The sequence below is a fragment of the Tripterygium wilfordii genome, chromosome 13, assembly GCF_013401445.1.
Source record: "Tripterygium wilfordii isolate XIE 37 chromosome 13, ASM1340144v1, whole genome shotgun sequence".
Classification (NCBI taxonomy): Eukaryota; Viridiplantae; Streptophyta; class Magnoliopsida; order Celastrales; family Celastraceae; genus Tripterygium; species Tripterygium wilfordii.
In genome coordinates this window covers 2225379-2239715 of record NC_052244.1, presented here as the reverse complement: position 1 = coordinate 2239715, position 14337 = coordinate 2225379, and the positions used below count along the sequence as shown (strand labels likewise).

The 14337-nt window shown below is 37.4% G+C and overlaps 2 protein-coding genes across 3 annotated transcripts; both read left to right on the top strand.

Moving 5' to 3' along the window:
- The first annotated feature begins 1508 nt into the window (after positions 1–1508).
- On the top strand, positions 1509–6023 carry LOC120013509 (monodehydroascorbate reductase 3, cytosolic-like). The gene is made up of 10 exons (XM_038865343.1): positions 1509–1661; positions 2321–2392; positions 3627–3678; positions 3795–3875; positions 4074–4192; positions 4288–4507; positions 4603–4721; positions 4808–4933; positions 5223–5363; positions 5521–6023. Exons 1-10 carry the CDS (start codon positions 1611–1613, stop codon positions 5842–5844), a joined length of 1305 nt encoding a protein of 434 aa, XP_038721271.1. The 5' UTR covers positions 1509–1610; the 3' UTR covers positions 5845–6023.
- Positions 6024–9895: 3872 nt separating this feature from the next.
- LOC120012166 (IQ domain-containing protein IQM3-like) lies at positions 9896–14083 on the top strand. Of its 2 annotated transcripts, XM_038863464.1 has the most exons (9): positions 9896–10454; positions 10548–10656; positions 10819–10884; positions 11045–11133; positions 12052–12139; positions 12277–12423; positions 12529–12621; positions 12868–12969; positions 13298–14083. In XM_038863464.1, exons 1-9 carry the CDS (start codon positions 10117–10119, stop codon positions 13823–13825), a joined length of 1560 nt encoding a protein of 519 aa, XP_038719392.1. In that variant the 5' UTR covers positions 9896–10116; the 3' UTR covers positions 13826–14083. The 2 variants fall into 2 exon arrangements, with proteins under 2 accessions (XP_038719392.1, XP_038719393.1); XM_038863465.1 differs by lacking the exon at positions 12868–12969.
- Positions 14084–14337: the final 254 nt, after the last annotated feature.

Below are 14337 nucleotides of genomic sequence, written 5' to 3'. Positions count from 1 at the left end.
TTGACCGTCTCTTCAAATTATAATTTAGGTGCTGTTACTATCTTGGATTCTAGAGAGAGCATATATGCATGACCTCAGTTTTCACGTTGTGTATATATATATATACAACAATGAAACTCCAGGATCTTTTGAGTGTGAGGATTTGACATTGAAGTCAATTTTATTTATTAAAATGCATGACACGACTCTCCGTTTATTCTACAAATGAAATGAACGGATCGCTGAGAATTAAACCTCTTTGAAATAGCAGTGGAAAGTGACCATCGCAAAGAATTTTCTCAAAGATTAAAATCTTTTGACATTGATCAGTTCTTTTATACTTTTCATATAAGCCGCCGACGGTCAAGAAGTTCAACACAGATAGCGTTAAGAATAATATCTAAGGAACCATCCCCACAAATACTTGGCGTACGTTTGACTTTATCCCCACAAATCCATTGTCATAGCATCGGATATTATGTTGAATAAGTGTTGACTAACACTGATTTATATATTTTTAAAATCAACCAAATTTCTTCAGAATTATTGGGTAATTAAATTTGATTGATTTATATATAAATTATTTTTCTTGTCTTGAACTGGGCTCACTAAACTGTAGATATCGGCGACCCAATTAGCCCAATTTATTTTCGCTCAGCCCAACAAATCATATCCATTAACAAAACTCATGGGCCAGCTTGGACTATGTTTTTAACTTATTGAGTTATTGTAACATACTGCTCTTATTCCATTTTAATATCGGCCCAGTTTACTAGGTGCAGCAATTATGGGCCCAATCGATGCTACTGGGCCTAGGTGGTCCAGAATGATGGCCCCAACCCTGGCTGAGGCCTTTGCGTTTGATTTGGGATGGAACTGGTTTGTGAGTTCAATTTCACACCCTCTCAATATCTAACGTCTGTTAGATTTTATATTGGATGATGTTCTGGCCATGCTCACTTCAGTCGATTATCAGATTCTGCATACTCCTTGACCAAACAATAACATTGCGAATACTAGTAAAAAACATCTCAGTTATCTCAGTAGTGGATCTTGTCTCTTGATTGATGTAAGTGTAGGAACTAACAAAACCTTGTGATTGAACCAAAGAGTTACACATTCATTACTGGGATGATTGAAATGCTTTTTACTGAGATCCCTATCACTTTTGATTATTTTTTAATTGGAAACTTTGTTTCCTTCTTTAATATAATTAGAAATAACCTGTATGCTTCCCCACATATATATTCATTAGGTAAGGAATAAGAAAAGCAGTGAGGAATAAAAATTACGTTCCATTTCCATGCACACGATACGACGCCGTACCCTGAAAAATCCCCCTATTTTGTTAGCCAATATAAATTATCTCCAAACGGGCTGAGAAAAGGCATTCCGATTTCCACGTGGCAAGTCTCTAGACCCATAAAAAGTCCGCAAAAGTAACGGCTGTTATCTCCTCGACTGCACGGAGAGTCTGACGCAGCAAAGTCTAATCTCCTGCCAATTGGGCTATTTTTTTGCATTATTAATATCTCACCAATCACGGGCTACCATATCCCTGCTCCTTTTTATACTTTGCACACGGAGAGGAACAAACAAGAAGAACGGAGAGTATCCTTCAGTGTTGATCTATGGCGGGGAAAATTTTCAAGTACGTGATCCTCGGTGGTGGTGTGGCCGCTGTAAGTTTTCTATATCATTTCTTGTTCTATTCACGGTATTGGCTTTTGATTTGCGAATACTATCTATATCGTTTTGTTTCCAGTTCTTTAGATTGATGATTGTGGATCGGGATTTGGATTTTGGCACAGTTATATACGTTCGTCTGTGCATCTAGATCTAATTCTTGTCGTTTTTCTGGATGTATTGATATCTGTGATTCAACTGACGATCCGGTATATAAATTGACTGTTAATTTTATGTATAGTGTTCTGTAGAAGCGATATTTTGCTTCCCTGAGATAAATTGATTGTACAGTCAATGTAAACAGTGGGATTAGCGAGGGTTTTTGAATTACAGTAGTTGATTTGTGTGGTAAGCGATTATTTCAAAAGAAGAGAAATAACTGTGGTGTTTGATCGTAGCATATACCTCTTTTTTTAATCTCTATTTCATGTTGACTCCTTTCTTCAACAAATCGGTTGGTGCAGTCTTTCCATTTTCAAAATTTTGATTATTTTGTTCTCTACTCAGTGGTACCCCTTTTACATATAAACTTCGTGGAGTACCAGAGGGTAAAATAACAAGAGAGGTCTTTTTTGATGTTACTTGTGTTTTGTACTACAGTTTGAGACTATATCCTTTTATTCCTGGCCAATATTTTCACACTTTGTCAATGCAGGGGTATGCAGCTAGGGAGTTTGCTAAACAGGGAGTTAAGCTCGGTGAGCTGGCAATCATTTCTAAGGAGTTGGTATGTTTTATATACCTTTTGATGCATTTGTTTATTCATCTTGTGCAGGTTTTGTTTTGTTTTTTTTTTCTTCTCTGATCATTTTGATTTTGGTTCTCTGCTTCTGTTTCACCTTAGAAAAATACTAGCGTCTTAGTTTCCAATTATATTTAAGTTTTTTCTGAGTCAATGGAGGAAGCAAAATGGAGGTAAAATGCATTTTCAGGATGATTTCAATGTTTTAATATGTGATTTTTATGTAATTTCACAATTCTAGGTTGGAATGTTTAAGCTAGTCAAACATTTTGTAGTTTGATTTTATAGCTAGTCTGAGTTATTTCCAGGTTTGTGGAGTGACTTTTTTTTAAATTTATTTTTTATGGTTTGAGTTGAGTAATATTATGTTGCCATGGGGCAAATTTACCAAGGTCAAAGCTCGCCTTGCCAAATGCTTTAGTGGCAGGAGTTTTTTGTTCTTGATCTAACTTATAGGGTGCTTCCAGAAGTTCTTCCAGTTCTGTTTTAACATTAGGATATTTTTATCTTTAGGGTTTCCTCTTTCTCCCATTTTGATTCGAGGAGTCCTATGCAGAATTTATGGGTATTTCAAGTTACTGCTCCGTCCTAACGTTACAACTAGCCTTGAAAATTCTGTATTTTTCATTATGTATATAGTGTAGCTGCACTAATGACCATGATTGAATGGAGGACTAAACTTATGTTGTTTTCAAGGTAAGGGCCCTGCTAGATAACTTCTCATGTACAGTTTTTAATGGAGAGAAAAAAGCAAGTATCCTCTTCTCTTGCGCTCTAGTTATTTCTTTGCTTTCTGTTACTCCCTAGAACGTCACGGCGTGAGATATGTTCTCTTAGCATAGCTATGTTAGGCTTCTTTAACATTTTTTTATCTCCCCGTATTTATTCTGAAGAACCTAAACCGCCTTATCCACATCTATCAACAAACAGCTGTTTTCACTGATCACATCTATATATAATACATTTGGGATGTAATAATGCGAGATAGACTGTTAAATCCTCAAAGTACTATGTTTGTTGGTAGTTTTGTCATGAGGAAAGCCAAATAGTTGTTCCATTCCTATATCCCTTGAGATTGGTTTGTTCATAGTATTATCCTGGTGAAGCTCTTTCTTATATGCTGACATATGTCGGGGAAATGTGGAGAGAGATATATAAGAGTTTTTTTCCAGTATGTCCTGTTATGGCCTCACGTGATGAACTTTTATTTCTTTCCCAGGTAGCTCCTTATGAGCGTCCTGCTCTTAGCAAGGCTTATCTTTTCCCAGTGGGTAAGTTTTGTTGTTTATGTGAAATATTCCAAGCAGTAGGCGTATTCCTGTCTAGGGTAAAGTAAAATTTTGGAATCCGTTTGTGTATATGTAAATTTACTTCTTCTTTTTGGCAGGAACTGCAAGACTTCCTGGGTTCCATGTATGTGTTGGAAGTGGAGGAGAGAGATTGCTTCCTGAGTGGTACAAGGAGAAAGGTGATATTTGATTTCTCTCCTATAGACTTCCCCTTTGTTTTTTTCTGTTAATATATGTGCCATAACAGTGACAAATAGGGGGCCATAATTGTAAATAGTGGGGTCAATTTCCACTCATATTAGGTTAAGTTGCCCATTTGTAACTTTTGAAGAAGAGTGTGGTCTTGGTGATGGTGCTCAGAATTTTGATGCTTGCAGGAATTGAGTTGATCCTGGGCACAGAAATTGTGAAAGCCGATCTTGCTGCCAAGACACTGGTTAGTGCTGCTGGAGAGACCTTTGGGTATAACATTTTGATCATTGCAACTGGATCTACAGTAAGTATAATATTAGATAATCCTGATAAAGCATTACCTGGTTTTCTGCTTGCTTTTCGTGACATATTGAAATTCTTACAATTTGGCCTTTTCAGGTGATAAGATTGTCAGATTTTGGTGTACAAGGCGCTAATGCCAAAAACATCTTCTACTTGAGAGAAATTGATGATGCTGATAAGCTTGTGGAAGCTATTATAGGAAAGAAAAATGGGAAAGCTGTAATTGTTGGAGGAGGATACATTGGTCTTGAGCTTAGTGCCGCTTTGAAAATCAACGATTTAGATGTTACTATGGTTTACCCTGAGCCCTGGTGCAGTAAGTAAAACCTGCGTTATTCTGTGGGCATATATAATAACATCGCTGAGAGGCATACCGTAAATCAATGTTTTCCTAACGTATTGTTCTTGCAGTGCCTCGACTTTTTACTGCTGACATAGCTGCATTTTATGAGAGCTATTATGCTAATAAGGGAGTCAAGATTATTAAGGGAACAGTTGCTGTTGGGTTTACTGCTGATTCAACTGGAGAAGTGAGTATATGACTAACCAGGTTTTCATCAGTTCTAAAGGGGACTAAAAGTAGTTCTCTAATGGTGGTTGTGTGTCCACATTTCAGGTAAAGGAAGTGCAACTTAAAGATGGCAGGGTGTTGGAAGCTGACATAGTTGTTGTTGGGGTTGGGGGCAGACCGTTTACAACTTTGTTCAAAGGTTCAGTTGAAGAGGAAAAAGGTGGAATAAAGGTTGGTGCGACCTTGACTTGTTCATCCTAATTCTTGGCTGTGTTTTTTTTGATCTGATATTTTAATACCTCTGTGTTAATATTCTGAAATGAAAAAAAATGTAGATCAAAAATTTGGAATATTGTTTGATGTGATAACAATGTTCATTACCCTACTGTTTTGGTCCATTTGAATTTCTTAAAAAATTTCCATGACTTATTAGCTAGCATTGGCAGTCAAGCAGTAGTACCATATTATCTTGATAAATTTGTATCTTCTATCTCATGACATGGCTTTGATTAACCTCCAGACTGATGCGTTCTTCAAAACAAGTGTTCCTGATGTGTATGCTGTGGGTGACGTTGCTACATTCCCTATGAAATTGTACAATGATATAAGAAGAGTTGAACACGTCGATCATGCTCGCAAATCAGCTGAGCAGGCTGTGAAGGTAATGGATCTTTGTTTTTTTTGGCATTATATACAGTAGTCTTATATACTTATGTATATTGGGATCCAATTCTTTCCATAGTTTATATGTAGCTTTTGGTGAGTTTCCTTGTAACTACTTGTTCATGCCCTTCACTGTACCTCTTCCCAATTTTCAGGCCATCAAGGCAAAGGAGGAGGGTAAACAGATTGACGAGTATGATTATCTTCCATTCTTCTATTCTCGTGTCTTTGATCTCTCATGGCAATTCTACGGTGACAATGTCGGTGAGACTGTTCTCTTTGGAGACAACAGTCCAACGTCTCCAAAGCCGAAGTTTGGGTCGTACTGGATTAACGATGGAAAGGTTGTTGGAGCATTCCTAGAAGGTGGGACTCCTGATGAAAACAAGGCTATGGCCAAAGTTGCAAGGCTGAAACCTACAGTTGATAGCTTAGATGTGCTGACAAAGGAAGGTCTCTCTTTTGCTAGTAAAATATAAATAATTCAGTGGATTGCCGTCTCTTTTCACTCTTTTGTTGTACTTGACAAATAAGATTGGCTTCTTGTTGGAGTTTCAAATGAGCTACTTTCGTTGAAAAAGCTGATTGCTATTTGAGTTTCAATCACTTAGAACTTTGGATTTCACATTGTTATCCTATCACTTGCATCATAAAAGCCTGAGGTGGTCACGTGCAGTATTTTTTTGTTGTTTTTTTTCTTAGAGATGTTGATATAGGCATATAGGATGTCTGATGATTGTTCCTTAATTTGCTTGGGAGTTGGTTTTCATGAGTTGTAGGGTGTTTTCATGGGTTGTAAAAGGCCAAAACACACACCAGCAATGTGGATCCAGTCACATGGAAGACCCGCAACTCCCGTGGATCACCTCAGGCCAGATAAAGACCCTGCAATCCCATGGATGATGGATTACTTGACACTCAATGGGGGAAGATAACGCAAATTGTGATAAATAAAAATACTCATGGAACTTAAACTCATGATCTGCTGCTTACCTTAACAGTTATCAATCTCAAATTTACCATCTCAGTCAACAACTCATCATTACTTTTCATCAAAACACATACCATCAAAATCCCTATAAACATATATATAAAATAAAAAATAAAAAAAAAAAAAACAAAACTTCCAACCACTTGAGAGTTGAGATATGGAAGGAACCTTCCCACTAAACTTCTACAAACTTTCCTACGGGCCCTCGTCGAGGCCCAGCTCGTTGTAGAACTGAGACTGGCTCAACAAAATTGCAAGAACAGGCCCATTCCAATATAAAATTTTGGTACTCGAGATTTTTATTTTGTTCCCAGAAAGATCAAGAAAATACCATTAAAAAAAAGAAGAAGATCTCTGATCTCCAAATCCCAAAATAAGCCGTCAAATTTTCCCTAGGCCAGACAAGAGATATGGATAAACTGTGTTTGAAAACTCAAATTGCAAACTTCCACAAAACAAGTTATTTTAAATCAGACTGAGTTAGGTAAACACTTAATTAGTAATCCATCTATCAAGAAGACCAAGAAACATGCGAACATGCATGCCCTGTACGTAAAGCCAACAATAATGTCTGATTAAACACCAAGTTTGAATAATAATAAACACACGACAGTTGTTACATTGATTATATTGCTGGGTATAATATAATATATCAATATTGAATAGACTCTTTTTTTTTTAAACGAGAGGGGGATCCAGATCATCAAAATGTTACATATCATGCTTACCACTCCAATTATCAGTGATTTAGGTAAATTTTTGGGCAACTGACAATTTGTACGTATATATTAATATCTGCAATGAAGTAGATTTGTTTATAAATGACTAAAAGGACGTCGAACCAAAAATGGTAGCTAGCTAGGAGCCTAGGTGGATAATGTTGCTTCACACACCTATACTATTAATTATAATTTTTACGTGTCCTCCTTGCCCACAAACACAAATAAATTATATCTGGCCATGCATGAACCATGAGATAGAGATTCTTTGATTTATCAACGCCCCGCTATTGCCATCTAACAACGTAGACGCGGTTTTTTCCTCATGTTTCAAACTCATTGACCAGACATACAAAACATCTGGTAAAAGCAAATATAAGACAATCTTTAAAATTAATTAGGGTGAAAACATTGAATAGTAGTAACTATACAAAAATTATTGATACAATCGAATCAACCGTTGGTTTATCGATCGGTTATTTTAAAACCGATATAACTGAATCAATCGTCTGATTATTTGAAAATAAATTTACATATTTTTTTAAAGAATTTATCAAAAAATTGACAAATAATCAAAATAAATGACAATAACTACCGACCAATTGATTAAATTCATGTTTAAAAAAAAACTACTACATATGTAACCGACCGTCTTCACCATCAAAAGCAAAGCATGAAGAGAAATTAATTATATTTCTATTTAATTTTTTTTATGCACACATAAGACAGAAATTTGTCAATTAGTCAACTCACGAGCTATGACGAAACGTAAAAAAAACAAGTGGACTTTCTACGTTAGAGTAACGCATAAAAAATGGCCTCCATCAGAAACTTTGACGCGCGTAGAAAGCACGTGAGATGGACCATCCTCCTATACTTTCAAACATCGGTCTCATACCAAGAAGAAAGATAGGCGGTACACTCCCAACAAATTTTCCTAAAAATTAGGGAGAAATAAATAGATCCACTCCCGACAAATTTTAGTAAGAATTGAGGAGAAATAAAAATTTCACAACCTAAGTCAATAAAAAAAAGGCCTCCGTACCAAGTAAGGAGACTTGAACGCTGAACTATTGACTTTTGATTACTAACCAAAGGGAGATATTCGAGTATAAAAGCACTCTCAATTTCTGAATAACACTTAGACTTATAACTTAAGCATCAGAGACTTATAGCTTAAGCATTAGAGAGTCCTCGAGGATGATATCAGGGACTCCGTAAATGCTCCTCTTATACAGAGCATTGGAGACCAACCATCGGCAAAATCTAACAAATTTTGTATGTCATCAAAGTTTCTATGTACCAAAACCCATAATTTCCTCATCACCAATGCCAATAACATGTGCTCGATTCCCCTCAATTTCTATTTATTCATAAATAAGGGTGCGTTTGGTAGAACGGTTAGATTGATTTTCAATGCTAACGAAAAAACTGTGGAAAAAAGTGTGAGCTTAAAGCTGTGAAATATGTTGTGAAATGTTTGGCGAATTGAAAGTTGATGATAGTGGAAAAGCTGTTGAATTAAAATATTATATTTTATGATTTTATAATAATTTTTGTTATTAATTTAATTTTATATTTTATGGTTTTGTAATAATTTTTTGTTATTATTTTATTAAATAAAATAACGTGTTCAAAAATATTCAAGTAAAAAAATGTTAAGCCAAAACGTGGCCTACATTTCTAAAAAGAAAATTGATTTTTTTTACACTTTATCAATTACTTTTGTGGGCCCGCATGACTTTTTTTAGAAAAAATATAAGGGTGTTAACGCCCTACAGAAGCTCCGGAGCCCTACAGAAGCTCCGGATGTTTTACCAACATATCCGTTGGCAGATTTGTCGTTTGGTGGAACGGACTTGCAAATCTAATATGCTGGCGGAACCACAATGGGTTCCACCCCACCAAACACACAGTAAATCATTTTATTGTTTAAAATTATGTTATTTGTTGATGTGATCTCATTCATCTTAATCTCTCACTTAGATAATAGTTCAAAATCCTTTTAATTAAGACATTCAACTTGAATTACCAAAAATACTAAAGAGTAGATGAATTGGTTGTGTAAGGTGTTTATAATTGAGAGATTAAACTATGCAAATTATCAAAAAATCACCGTGAAGTAGATCACATGGGTTGATTGTTGAATCATCTTAATTGAGATATTCAAGTTGGATTCTTTCTACCAACGAGATTGAGATATGGTTCAGTTAACAATTGATTGTGTTAGGGAGATGTGTGTCTAAAGTTCAATTCCAATGAAAAATATATTTAAAGAAAAGGTTGGACTCGTTCTCCGTTTGCAGGGGTGAAGCCAGGACTTTAGATGAGGGGGTCGTAGTGATGGACAGAGGATTTTATGTCATGATAGACAAAGCTAAGTGGGGGTCCAGGGGCAACGCCCCCGGAATTTTTTTAGGGTTATATATTAGTTATATCTTCGAAAATACAAAAAATAACACTAAAAATAAAAATTTTATCAAATATGATAAATAATACTTGTCACAAGTCTTATTGTTTCAACCATGAGTATGATTTTTTATAATAAGGGGGTCTAAATTAAAAATTCAGAGAAGTCTAAATTAAAATTAGTGTATAAATTAGTATTATTAACCTTTTTTGAGGGGGGTCAGCTTGGCTCAACGTGGCTTCGCCTCTGTCCGTTTGTATGGACTCATTGACTCTGTATATCGGATAATAATATTTCCGTTAGCAGCCAGCGAGTATACTCCTCTTCTTCTACTCACGCGCGTTGATCCCTAGCACATGAATAAATAAATAAAATCTGTGAAATTGACAAGTAAGTTTCCCGCAAAACCAAATCAGCAGAGAATCCCTTTTATATTCTCAGCTCCCGAACTCCAAGCAACAACTCTCCACTCTCAATCCCCAGACACTCTGATCGTACAGGACCTTGTTTGGTTTAAATTATCTCCGCGTCACTATTTCTTCTTTTTAACATGGAGGTCGAAACGCAGTCCTCGCCAAACTTCGATCGCGAATAAAAATTGCCCCTCCCTTATTGTCGATATAAAGGCAAGATGTTGATTTCCTCTTCCAACCATTGTTCTGGCGATTTTCGGAGCTCCGATTCGTCCATGTTGGACATTGATGCTCCGGAAACCAACGGGGTTGATTCTGCGACGGCGGATGATCCGGAATGCTGCAGTGCCAAATTGTCTCTGGCTCACAACGGAACTGAAGAGTTGTCGTCGATCAACTGCGGAGAAGAATTGGGCCACACCGCGACCCCGGGTGATGTGAATGCGGAGGGAGGCCCGTGTGAGTCGACCGCGGCGGTGAAGCTGCAGAAGGTGTACAGGAGTTACCGCACGCGGCGCAGGTTAGCAGACTCTGTTGTTGTAGCTGAAGAACTATGGTAGGTCAAAAACCTCTGTTTTCACTTTTTTTTTTTTATTAATTCAATTATATTTTCTTGATTACTGACCGAGATCTCATGGTGTGACATCAGGTGGCAGGCGTTAGACTTTGCTAGATTAAATCACAGTACGATTTCCTTCTTCAATTCGCCAGAAAGTGTGGCCTCGAGGTGGAATCGTGTTGGATGGAATGCTTCCAAGGTAATGGCTTCTTTTCCTTTTCTAATTATTTTTGCCAAATTATTTGGTGTATGGTTAGAGACAGATTCAACTGTTGTCAGCTTTCAAAAATGATTTGGTGTGCGGTTAGAGAAGATGAGTGTGTTTGATTGGAGTGAGTGATACATCTGAATATGTTGACAGGTCGGCAAAGGTCTGTCCATAGACGCAAAGGCACAAAAATTGGCTTTTCAACATTGGATTGAAGCGGTAATGACAGTCTCTTCCCTTTTTTTTCCCCTTTGTTTCTTGAGTCTTAAGAGTAAATAGTTTTAACCAATGCAATCGAGCTATGTGAACAGTTAATTACTGTACCTGGAGTTTGCAATTTCCTAATATTTATTGTGTTTGTGTAATTTTTTATCATTAGATTGATCCGCGGCACCGTTATGGGCATAACTTGCATCTCTACTATGAGGAGTGGTGCAAGGCAAATGCTGGGCAGCCATTTTTCTACTGGTGAGTGGATTTGCTTCTGATCTCCTTGATTATTAGTGCTAATTATTGGTAGTGGAGCAAGATCATTGATTAAAAAAAAAAAATTTAGCTTGAAGTTCATTGTATACCCTAGTTGAGTTCATTGTGTACGGTCCCTTCCTATTTGCATGGAACCCCAGGCTATGCCTGTATGCCCTGTTACCAAATTGATATATTTGACGTTTCACAAATAGAAGCATTCAGTTTAAGGTTGCCCAACATGACACGCTTAAATTTCCTCTTGTATGTATTGAATTTCTTTTGCAGACGACCTTTACATTTAATATAGAAGTATGAGGGTTTGCATCCAAATCCTGTATAATTTCTCTGTGCGCGTGTTTCTTTTGTAGCTAGGGATTCTAAGAATTTATTTTTTTCCTTGGAACATTCCAAAACATCAAAAGGTAGTTGGTGACGGGCTGATTGCACTTGGGAAAATAGCACCAAAAGTGGACAGGGTGTGGAAAAAAATAAAGAAAAAATATTCGTACTCACCAGGTCTTACCTCTAAACAACAACTATATCTCATGCCATATATGGCATCACCAGTCAATATATGTTTCTCAACTAAATTTTATGAAGGATTTCAATGAGAGTAAGGGACAAACAAGATGTACGCACACATGCCTTACCCCCACAAATTGAATCTATGACCTCTAGGTTGTACCCCTATAAATCTACAACTCTACCACTGGGCTACATTTTCGTGTGTCAGTATAATATTATATGAAGAGCAAAACAATCACCTTATGTTAGTGAGAATACGATGAATAAATTTCTTTGAATATTTTGTTTTCATACTTTTTTCTTCTTCTTGTTCTTTTTGATAACATAAAATATGGTTGGCTAGCCCATTTGGGGTGGGAAAACCGGCTCTCGCTGAAAAGTATTTTGCTGCAGGTTGGACGCAGGTGATGGCAAAGAACTTGATCTTAAACAATGTTCAATGTCAAAGCTTCAACAACAATGCATAAAGTATCTTGGACCTGTATGTGCTCTCTCTCTCTCTGTCTTGTTATTGCAATCCTTGTTGTAAAATGTAGAGAATATGTTGATCTATAGTTCTTGCATTCTGACGTTGTGCCCTCTATGCTTTTTTCTTTGTTGTACTTGATGGAAAATCAGCAAGAGAGAGAGAATTATGAATATATAGTTGAGGATGGAAAAGTCATTCACAAACAATCTGGGAGTCTCCTTGATACTTACAAGGAAAACCAAGGGTGCAAGTGGATATTCGTTATGAGCACTTCACAAAAATTGTATGCTGGTGAGGTAAGAGATTAAATAAACATGCAGAAATTCTAATGCTAGTTTCCTTATAATATTTTTGTGTGCCATTTGGGTGAAAAAAATGATAAATTGTTAATAATGTTCCAGAAAAAGAAAGGAATGTTCCATCATTCTAGCTTTCTAGCAGGAGGAGCTACATTAGCTGCTGGAAGGCTAATAGCGCAGCAGGGGATTCTTAAGGTATGGTTATTTGTGATAATATATGATTTGTTGGATGAGGATTTTTGTTATCCTACTCATTTAGGGTTTAGGTGTGTATCTAAAACTATTGGTGATGTGGCAAAGATGATAGATGGCAGTTTTCTTTATCCACTCTCTTTTTCTCTGTATTGTGTCTCTGCTTCCAGTGACTACACCCAATGAGATTTTCAATATTCATTTGCTGAACTTGGGGAATCTTATCCTTGATTGCCTGTGACTCTGCAGTCTATCTCTGCATATAGTGGACATTACAAGCCTACAGATGACAGCCTTGACATCTTTTTATCCTTTCTTGGGCAAAATGGAGTAAACCTTGATGAATTTGAGGTGACTTTTTAATTTCACCGTATATTATTGCCTTGATCATGACGGTTTAATAGGAAGCTTCGGTAATTGTCAGTGAAGCACTAGCAGACTCCATTGCCAATAAAATTGATTGGTGAAATGGAAATAAAATTGTGGTATTCTGTGCGAGTTTTGAGTTCTGTTTCTCCCCTTAATCTTGCCACTTTCCCGCGACTGAATGCATCAACTGTCGGATGGAATACATGGCCCTTTAACAGTTCTTGTTTATGATGTGATAATTTGTGGTAGTAGAAATGGATCCCAAACTCTTATCTGATGATATGCTGGCATCCATGTTTTCACGTTTCAGATACATAAAGCTAGCAAAGATTCCGACAGCTATGACGATGATTTCAAATCTAGTGGAAGTGGGACGCTGCCTGAACTTTCAGCAACGATGGAGCCTCCTAAACCTGATATTGTCAATGAGGAGAAGAATTTGACCTCAGAAGCATTCGAAGAAGTTAAGCCACCTGAAACTAAAGGTGAATACAAAAGGACTTTATCTGGTGGTCTTCAGAGCCCAAGAGCAGAGGTGACAAAGCAAGCGATACTACAAAGAATCAATTCCAAGAGCACAACCAATTCATACCAATTAGGGCATCAGCTCTCCTTGAAGTGGTCAACAGGAGCTGGTCCAAGAATTGGATGTGTTGCTGACTACCCCTTGGAACTGAGGTCCCAGGCCCTGGAATTTGTGAACCTATCTCCAAGAACCCCACCTACACCATCAACCTTGAGGAGGATCAATGGTCTTGCATCACCGACTGCGCAGCATACATCAGACTGGATTAATGGTAACCCATCTCCGAGAATGCCTTTCACATTATCAACTTGAACTTACAGGAGGGCCACTGGTCTTGCATCACCTGGTCCTACACCACAGCCGAGAATGGACTTGGCTAATGGTAATGGGACCATTGGTGACCGAATGTCATGTCTCATCGGTTTCCAAGATAGATGTTTAAGTAGATGTAAATTATCTGATCTGATCTCAGTCACTTCACTCTTTTTGTAATGCTTGTAGCATTATCTGAATTGCCTCCACAACAGCCGCTGAGCTTTCTTTTACTGCAATTTACGCCAAATTTTGCTATATATGTCAGTGTAGTGTAGCACACGGTGTCCGGAATACTGTAAACTTTTCCTGCAAAACCATCAACTAGAGATCAAAACGTAAGCTGAGCAGTACCAAGTACCAACAGTCCACGTTTACCGCTGTATGACGAGCGACGTGTCTCCTGCTGTAAAGTGCAAACTGCCGCATGTTCCCCAAACTCGAACTCCATCACTTCCCCCCTCCGCACGTAAACCAAGCCCCACACGTACGATTTCTCCTACGTGACCGAA

Bases quoted from the DNA above. Each gene is read 5' to 3' on its own strand.
- LOC120012166 (XM_038863464.1), top strand. From the start codon at position 10,117: ATGTTGATTTCCTCTTCCAACCATTGTTCTGGCGATTTTCGGAGCTCC. The intron at 10,657-10,818 runs GTAATGGCTTCT...ATATGTTGACAG, and splicing joins TTGGATGGAATGCTTCCAAG to GTCGGCAAAGGTCTGTCCAT. The intron at 12,622-12,867 runs GTATGGTTATTT...GTGACTCTGCAG, and splicing joins CGCAGCAGGGGATTCTTAAG to TCTATCTCTGCATATAGTGG.
- LOC120013509 (XM_038865343.1), top strand. From the start codon at position 1,611: ATGGCGGGGAAAATTTTCAAGTACGTGATCCTCGGTGGTGGTGTGGCC. The intron at 2,393-3,626 runs GTATGTTTTATA...TTTCTTTCCCAG, and splicing joins CAATCATTTCTAAGGAGTTG to GTAGCTCCTTATGAGCGTCC. The intron at 3,679-3,794 runs GTAAGTTTTGTT...TCTTTTTGGCAG, and splicing joins GGCTTATCTTTTCCCAGTGG to GAACTGCAAGACTTCCTGGG.